General features: G+C 44.6%; 1 protein-coding gene across 2 annotated transcripts in view; it reads right to left on the bottom strand.

Annotated features, from left to right (window-relative positions):
• Dpy30 (dpy-30 histone methyltransferase complex regulatory subunit) overlaps positions 1–8,744 on the bottom strand; it is a 14,253-nt gene extending 5,509 nt beyond the window's left edge. Inside the window, exons 1-4 of one of the 2 annotated variants that reach the window (XM_050163001.1) lie at positions 8,610–8,744; positions 8,315–8,387; positions 8,176–8,223; positions 606–748 (exon numbers count right to left, since the gene is read on the bottom strand). In XM_050163001.1, the coding sequence (XP_050018958.1) occupies positions 606–748; positions 8,176–8,223; positions 8,315–8,350 (227 nt within the window). In that variant the 5' untranslated portion in view covers positions 8,351–8,387; positions 8,610–8,744. Of the gene's footprint in view, positions 1–605; positions 749–8,175; positions 8,224–8,314; positions 8,388–8,485; positions 8,547–8,609 lie in introns of those variants that run through there. The other variant, XM_050163002.1, reaches the window with a different exon arrangement.
• Positions 8,745–9,173: the final 429 nt, after the last annotated feature.

The raw sequence follows: 9,173 nt of genomic DNA on the forward strand, positions 1-9,173 counted from the left end.
ATATAAAACCTAGAACAATGTTATCCTTAAGTAAAAACTTTATAATATTACCTGCAGCCTATGATTCCAAGTCCATATACACGAGTTCAAGTCCCAGCATCCATCCACCCACATGTGACTCATAATCATCTGTGTAATTCCAATCTCCATGCAATATTCTCTTCTGGCCCACATGGTACACAGACATACACCCATATAAAATCCCACACACATAAAATTAATAAATAAATCATTTTTAAAAAATCAAAATTTTGGGGAGGCAATCTGAGTTGAAGGCCAGCCTGGTTTGCAGAGCGAGTTCCAGGACAGCCAAGGTTACACAGAGAAACCCCATCTTGGGAAAAAAAAAAAAAAAAAGAAAGAAAGAAATAAACAAACAAAGAAAAAATAAGTAAATAAAATGAAAGTTTAACAGCAATAGGGCCAGTAAGATGATTCAGCAGGTAAAGGTGCTTGATACTAAGTCTAATGACCTGAGTTCAATCCTCAAGATTCACATGGTAAAAGAACAGGACTCCCAAAATTTGTCTACCACCATACAGAACTAGCGGTATCTGGGCACAGAAACCCCACATTCTATCTCCAATCAGATGGTATTAGCTCACCTTTCCTTTGCAAGCACAGCAAGACCCTGTAATAAGATAGGCACGACTGTCTGATCCAGGTAGGCACGGGTTGGCAAAGACTGTAGATCCACCTTCTGTTTTGATGACTTTTCTGCATTAATCTTCTCATTTTCGACTATCCTCTAGTGTTGTAAAAAAAATAAATAAATAAATAAATAAATAAATAAATAAATATCCCAAAGTACAAGATTATCTTGAGAGCAAACAAAAACTAACGGGAATCACACTAAAAGGAAAGCAGATCATGACTAGATACACCAGACGGCAAACCTCTCCGCAAAAAGAGATTGAAGCCAATCCCTAAATCCCTGTTTTTATTATTTCATGGGCATTAGTGTTTTGCCTACATAGATTTATGTAAATCATGTGCCCAAGAAGGCCAGAGGGGGGCATCAGGCCACCCGGAACTGGAATTATAGATAGGGTGAAGTTGCTGTGACAGTGCTGGAAATCCAACCTCAGTCCGCTGCAAAAACACTTGCCAACTCACCAGCCCCAACCCCTAATTTTTTTTAAATATTTATTTATTATGTATACAATATTTTGTCTGTGTGTATGCCCGCAGGCCAGAAGAGGGCACCAGACCCCATTACAGAAGGTTGTGAGCCACCATGTGGTTGCTGAGAATTGAACTCAGGACCTTTGGAAGAGAAGGAAATGCTCTTAACCTCTGAGCCATCTCTCCAGACCCCCCCAACCCCTAATTTTATGGTTTTTCCAGACAGGGTTTCTCCTGGAACTCACTCTATAGAGCAGGCTGGCCTAGAACTAGCAGAGATCTGCCTGCTTCTTGAGTGCTGGGATTAAAGGAATGTGCCACCAACACCCAGCAATAAATTCTTTTTTCTTAAATAATCTACTTTAGGGGGCTGGAGAGATGGCTCAGAGGTTAAGAACACTGACTGCTTTTCCAGAGGTCCTGAGTTCAATCCCCAGCAAGCACATGGTGGCTCACAACCATCTGTAATGAGATCTGGTGCCCTCTTCTGCCTTACAGACAAACATGCAGGCAGAATATTGTATACATAATAAATAAATAAATCTATGAGGCTGGAGAGATGGCTCAGCTGTTAAAAGCACTGACTGTTCTTCCAGAGGTTCTGAGTTCAATTCCCAGCAACGGCATAGTGGTTCACTACCATCTATGAGATCTAGCGCCCTCTTCTGGAGTGCAGGTAGGCATGCAGGCAGAACACTGTATTTAATAAATAAATCTAAAAAAAATTTTACTTTTATTTCATGTGTATTCATGTTTTGCCTGCTTGCATGTATTCATGTGTAAAGTGTCAGATCACCTGAAACTGGAGTTACAGGCAGTTATGAGCTGCCCTGAGGGTGCTGGGAATTCAAACTGGGCGCTCTTAATCGCTGAGTCATCTCTCCAGCCCAACAAATTCTTAATTGTAGTAAAAAACACTGTCCTTTTTTTTTTTTTTTAAGACAGTGTTTCTCTGTTACTTTGGAGCCTGTCCTATGGACCAGACTGGTCTTGAACTCACAGAGATCCGCCTGCCTCTGCCTCCTTCCTGAGTACTGGGTTTAAAGGTGTGCGCCATCACAGCACGGCTCACAGTCCTAACTTATCAGAGTATTTGTGTATTAAATTAAAAAAAAAGGACTACTCATTTACATGCTATTACAATGTCTCCAATAAGAAACAGCAATTCCAGGGAGATTATATACATGCATGAAGTCCTGGGTTCAGTCCCTGCATTAACTGGGTATGGTAGTATATACCCATGACCCCAGCACTTGGTAGGTAGAAGGAAAAAGATCAGGAATTCAAGATCATTCTCGGCTACATAGCAAGTTCAAACCCAGCCTGAGCTACAAGTAGCTATCTTTTAAAGGGGGGCACTGAGCTGGGGTGCCCTCCCTTCAGGAGGCAGAAACAAGCAGATCTCAATGAATTCCAGCACAGCCAAGGATACATAGAGAAACTATCTGAAAAAAAATGTAAAATACAGTTTAAGAGGGCTGGAGAAATGACTTGGTGCTAAGGAGCAGGGCAGTGGGGGCACATGCCTTCAATCTCAGCACTCAGAGCCAGAGGCAGGTGGATGTCTGTGAGTCTGAGGCCAACCTGGTCTACAAAGTGAGTTCCAGGACAGAGAAACCCTGTCTCAACAAAGAGTGAGTGCTCCTCTTTCAGTACACCCACATCAGGCAGGCGGCTCACATGCTCACAATGACTGTTATTCCAGTCCCTGGAGGGCCTAACCCCTCTACAGGCACATATACATACATACAACTAAAACTTTTTAAATAAATCATCACCAAAATAAACAATTCCTATATACTGCCCTTAACTAACTTCACTCAAGCACTGACAGAGCGCTTACGACGTGTCAATTGCTATACTTAAGAAGTCAATGTGCCAGACAATATTGGCCACCAACTTGACGTGGCCTAGAATCAAGTAAGAAATAGGACACCAAGCACCTGGAAGGGATTATCTAGATTAAGTCATTCTCTAGGCATGCATGTGGGGGCTATTTTTCTTAGGATAAGGAGGGCGGGGCAGCAACCTTCACACAGCTTCTTCAGTCCTGGACTGCTGGCTGCTTCAGGAGGTGAAACCTAGTTAGGTGGGAGCATTTGCTGCCCTCTTCTGACTGTGGACATAGATGGCCAGCTGCTTCAAGCACCCCATTTTGACTCTCCCTACATAATGGACTGAACCCCAGGACTACGGACCAATGTAAATCCTTCAGTACTGAAGCTGCTTTTTGTCGGGATAGTTTGTCACATCAAGAAAAGGGGCAGTCAATTATCACGGATTAAATATACACAATACAGATAGACCACCAAACACAAAGACAGAAAGATCACAGTGCACTACAGTGACAAAAAGAACAGAGAGTGAGGTCAAGTTTAAGGTCAAAAACAAAAAGAATTATTACATGGGCAGTGCACGCCAGTGATCCCAGCACTGCAGAGGCAGGCAGTTCTCTGTGTGTTCAAGGCCAGCCTGGTCTACAGAGCTAGCTCCAAGATACAGCCAAGGATACACAGAGAAACCCTGTCTGGAAGGGTTTACAGTATACTACAGTTTCAACAAAAAGGGGGCATAACTGAGGTAAACCCTACGATTGCTCCCTGCTTGCTACTAAGAGAACTCACAGGATGCAGCAGCATCAAAGAACAAAGCAGAGTCTGGCAGTCACCCCGAATTGAGAACAAATGTTGGAAATTGTGAGAAACCGAAACAGCTTCTATTAGCGAGGCAGGGCACTACAAGGAGAAAGCTGCACAGGCAAGAGGGACATAGAGACGCGCAGAAACCGACCAGTGAGGCTGCTTCAGCATCTAGATGAATACAGCTGCCAGAGACCTGAGGAAAACCACCTGGAAGGAACAAGGACATTTACACAGCTCACACACTCTGGGAACATTTGATGGTCCAATGGTATAGAGCAGCAGACCCTCAAAAATACATGGAACAGCCAGGCGGTGGTGGCGCATGCCTTTAATCCCAGCACTCGGGAGGCAGAGGCAGACTGATCTCTGTGAGTTCGAGACCAGCCTGGTCTACAGGAGCTAGTTCCAGGACAGGCTCTAAAGCTACAGAGAAACCTTGTCTCGAAAAAAAAAAAAAAAATACATGGAACATTAGAATACTCAAGACGGGGGCTGGAGAGATAGCTCAGTGGTTAAGAGCACTGCCTGCTCTTCCAGAGGTCCTGAGTTCAATTCCCGGCAACCACATGGTGGCTCACAACCATCTGTAAAGAGGTCTGGTGCCCTCTTCTGGCCAGCAGACACGCACACAGACAGAATATTGTATACATAATAAATAAATAAATATTAAAAAAAAAAAAAAAAGAATACTCAAGACGATGAAATTGGACTTAAAGCCTGCTAGTCTGGCCCTACCTGACAAAGGTTGAAGCAAGCCTTGAAAAGTCTATATTCAAGAATGTTTGAAGATATACCAAAATATCTAATACTCTACAAAGTAAAATTCAGTTCCCAGCAGAGTATTAAGAAATCAGTAGGCAGTGAGGGCAGGCATGGTGGCACGTGCCTTTTCTCCCAGCAGGTAGGAAGCAGAGGCAGAAGGATCTATCTGTGGACTCAAGGTCAGACTGGGCTACAGAGCAAACGACTACAGTCAAGTCTCCATACATAGTGAGACTGTCTCCCTCCCCCCACCCCCCCAAAAAAAAAAGAAATGAAAAAGAACTATTCCTGGGCAAGACCAATGAGATGATTCAGTAGGGAAAGGCACTTACTGTGGCTAACCCCAGAACACATGTAGAAGGTAGGAAGAATCAACTCCAAACACATACAAACAACAATAATAATAATAAGAGGCTCTGTGGTTGGTTGAGAGCACTGGCTGCTCTTACAAAGGACCTGCACAGTGGCTCACAAGCAGTTCCAGAGGACCTGGACCTTCTTCTACCCTCTATAGGCATCAAACATGCCTGCAGTACACACACATGCATGCAGGCACAGCACTCATGCACAGTGCTGGCTAGCTTTTATGTCAACTTGACACAGACTAGTAGAGTATCATTTGAGAAAATTCCAACCAGACTGGCTCATAGGCAAGTCTGGGAGGCTTTTTTTTTTTTCCTTTTGGATTAGTGATTGATATGAGGACCAAACCCATTACGGATGATGCCACTCCTGGGCTGCTGATCCTAGGTGCTATGAGCAGGCTGAGCAAGCCAGTAAGTAGCATCTCTCCATGGCCTCTGCATCAGTTCCTACCCTGACTTCTCTGGATGATGGACTGATTACAGTGGTAAAATGAAATAAACTGGTTAAGCTGTAAGTGCACGTGCAAGTGTGTATGTGTGTGAGAGAGAGAGAAAGAGAGACTAGCTCTATTTTATACCCTTTGAGAGAGAGAGAAAGAGAGACTAGCTCTATTTTTATACCCTTTGAGAGAGAGAGAAAGAGAGACTAGCTCTATTTTATACCCTTTGAGAGAGAGAGAGAGAGAGAGAGAGAGAGAGAGAGAGAGAGAGAGAGAGAGAGAGATTATCTCTATTTTATACTTTGCAGCCCTGGAAACCAGAGATCCACCTACCTCTACCTCCTTAGAACTGGAGATTCTTTAGAGAGAGAATATCTCTAACTTACACCCTTGGCTGACCTAGAACTCAAGAGATCCACCTGTCTCTACCTCCCTAAAACGGGAGATTCTTTTCCTTTTGGTGCCTTTTTTTTTTGGGGGGGGGGGGTTCAAGACAGGTTTCTCTATGTAACGGCCCTGGTTGTCCTGTCCTGGAATTCACAATGCAGACCAGGCTGATCTCACAAGAGATCCACCTGCCTCTGCCTCCAGAGTGCTGGGATGAAAGACTTGTAGCTCCCGGCTCCCCCTTCCAGCTCAGAGCTGAGAATTCTAAATGTTTGTGCCACCACACTCAGCCTGAAAAATCTTGAGGAAAAAAAAAAGGTGCACTTCCTGTTCTTAATATAATGTTCTTATTTATGTATTTATTTATTTTTATGTGCATTGGTGTTTTGCCATGGGTATCAAGTCCCCTGGAATTGGAATTACAGACAATTGTGAGCCGCCATGTGGATGTTGAGAATTGAACCTGGGTTCTCTGAAAGAGGGGTCAGTGTTCTTAGCCCCTGAGTCATCTTTCCAGCCCCTACCCCTACTTCTTGCTCTTTTTTTTTTTTTTTTTTTTTTTTTTATTTTCAAGACAGGGTTTCTCCGTAGCTTTTTGGTTCTTGTCCTAGAACTAGCTCTTCTAGACCAGGCTGGCCTCGAACTCACCCATGGCAAATCACCAATGGACATAAAAAAATAAATGAATTTATTTATTTATTTAAAAAATAAAAATAAATCAGTTTATCCCAGCAGTGAGCCCTAAGCCACAATACCAACCTGTCAGGCAAGACTTAGCCAATAATGTTAAAGTGGTATGATGGTATATGGGGGTAACCTACTGCTTTCTGACTGGATGTGTGGCCTACTCCACATGCCTGCTTGGTACATAAACCTGGCCAAAAGCCTATATCACTCTGGAGGCCATAGCCCTAGCGAGTCACCTACTACTGTTGTTTTTCTAAAAAGTCATGTTGTTAAACTGTGTAAATATTTCTGTTTCTACCCATAGATTAGTGCAGCTCTCAGCCTTGGCCAGAGGCACCACTTTTTGTAGGGGTCAGCGAGAAATGAAGACTCAGAACTGGTTAAAGTGCTAGTACTCAGCCCTAAATGGAACTTCTAGAACTCCCACTAAGGCTCAGAGAACACTGTCAAACATGAAGCAAAAAAAATGTGAGAACTAGCTGGGTAGTGGTGGTGCACATCTTTAATCCCAGCACTGGGAGGAGAGGCAAGCTGGTCTCTGAGTTTGGAGCCAGCCTAGTCTAGGGCAGCCAGGGCAACACAGAGAAACCCTGTCTCAAAAAAAAACAGAGAGAACCAGTCACTCTTGCTTTGATTCAGTTCCCATCACACACATGGTAGCTTTCTGTAATTCAAGTTTCAGGAGATCTGCCATCATCTCCTTAGGAAAAACAACTACCGAGGTAAACGACTCACATACATAAAATAAAGTATTAAAAAAAAACATAAATCAGGCATGCTGTCACATGCCTTTAATCCCAACACTCAGGATGTAGATGTAGGTGGATCTCTGAATTCAAGACCAGCCTGATTTACATAGTGAGTTCCAGACAGTCAGAGCTACATAGTGAAAACCTATCTCCAAAAACAAAGAAACAAAGAAAGGAAACATATATACATATACATTGAGAGAGGGAGAGAGATATACATATACACTGAGAGAGGAAGAGAGAGCACGCGCACATAAATACAATGCAATTCTTTAGTCAAAAAAAAAAAATGTCAACCCGTCAACATTGAAATACAAACTCTAGGTAAAATGGCTCAGTGGGTAAGATTTGCTACATCCAAGCCTGATGACCTGAGTTCCTTCTCCAGAACCCCCACTTAAGGGTGAAAGGAGCAAACCGACTCTGTAAGGTTGCCCTCTGACTTACACATACAGAGAGAGAGAGAGAGAGAGAGAGAGAGAGAGAGAGAGAGAGAGAGAGAGAGAAAGAATAAAAAATATAGAAAACAACTCTAAGCTTACTTGCTAGTGACCTGGAACAAGTTACCAAGCTACTGAACTTTAAGCATTCTGGGGCTAAAGATATATCCAAATTGGTCGGGTGTGTATCACACAAACAGCAAAGCGTTGAATAAATATTAACACCTGTTTCTACAACAAATGCTTAGAAACGCTCCTGCTTTTTTTTATTTTTTTTTTTAAATCCAAACTTAATCCCGCAAGTCTCCTATTCACACACAAATTTTCTCCAGGAAGCCTCTATTTTCCTAACCAAACCTACCCAGCTCTGGTTCCAGGATCTGGTCATTCATTTACAAAGTACCTTTATTTTTAGGCAAGTATTGGCATGCTAGAAAAAGAAACCGCTTATAATCTGATCCTACGGAGATCACGGCAGCCAAGTGTTCCCTCGTGCAGAGTAGCCTAGTAAACGGATCCTAAATTTTCTCCGGCTCTCAAGAGACCCACAGAGGCGGCAGAGGAACTGGGCGAGTTACCTCAACGTTGTCCGTAAGACCGTACTCGGAGTGAGGGTTTTCTGCAACCTAAAAAACAAAATAGAGTCACAGAGACATCCGCCCGTTCCGCGCTGCCTCCCTGCACACCGCCACTCTGAATCCAAGGGCCTCCTGGTACCTGCGTCTGTCCCTCCAGCATCTGCTCTGACTCCATGGCGGACCCTGCAAACCGCAATCAACCGGATACCAGTCTTGCAAAACAAGAAGAGCCGCGAGTTAGTTACCCGGGAGATTTCAAGTGGAAGACGCCAGGATGCGGTGTAGCCCAGCCCGGGACCCCGCCCCTCACCCCCGCGGGCAGCAGACGCGCGGGCTGGGACGGTTCACGGACTGGCCGTCCGCGTCGCATCGCGAAGCTCGGAGGTCGTCCCGAGGATCTAGCAGTGGGACGAGGAGGTCAGGGAGCTCATTACCCGCGCCAATGCTGACGGTTCCTAAGTGCCCTGCACGGCGCCACCGACTCCCAGCGCGAACCGCTTCGGCCGTAAGTGAGGGACGTCGCGCTGCTGCCGCGCCTGCGCAAAACAGCCCGGCTGGCAGGAGTGCCAGAGCCCGCCTAAGAGGGCCTGCGCCTCTGCGGTGCACTGTGAGCCTGGCCACCTGCCGGCTCCTCCCTGCCGCAGACCTCCTGGAAGCAGCCGTTGGTGCCGACCGAAAGTCTCAGTCCCCGAGGAACTGAGACCGTTCAATGCTTATTAGGAAATCGTAGGCCCAGTGTTTTCATTAAAGCTAAAGAGGGTCTGGAGAGACCGCCCAGGAGTTGATTTACTTGCTGTGTTTGCAGAATACTTAGGTTTGGTTCCCAGCACCCACGTGGTGGCTCACAACCATCCTTAACTCCAGTTCCAGGGCTGTGACGCTCTCTTCTGACCTATGTAGGCACGAGACACGTTTGTGCTCCACATAGATGCAGACAAAACACGCGCACATAAAAAAAAAAAAAAAAAAAAAAAAAAAAAAAAAAAAATATTTTTTTG

Source organism: Alexandromys fortis, unplaced genomic scaffold (genome assembly GCF_014885135.2).
Source record: "Alexandromys fortis isolate MF-2015 unplaced genomic scaffold, M_Fortis_MF-2015_v1.1 scaffold_148, whole genome shotgun sequence".
In the NCBI taxonomy this organism is placed as follows: domain Eukaryota; kingdom Metazoa; phylum Chordata; class Mammalia; order Rodentia; family Cricetidae; genus Alexandromys; species Alexandromys fortis.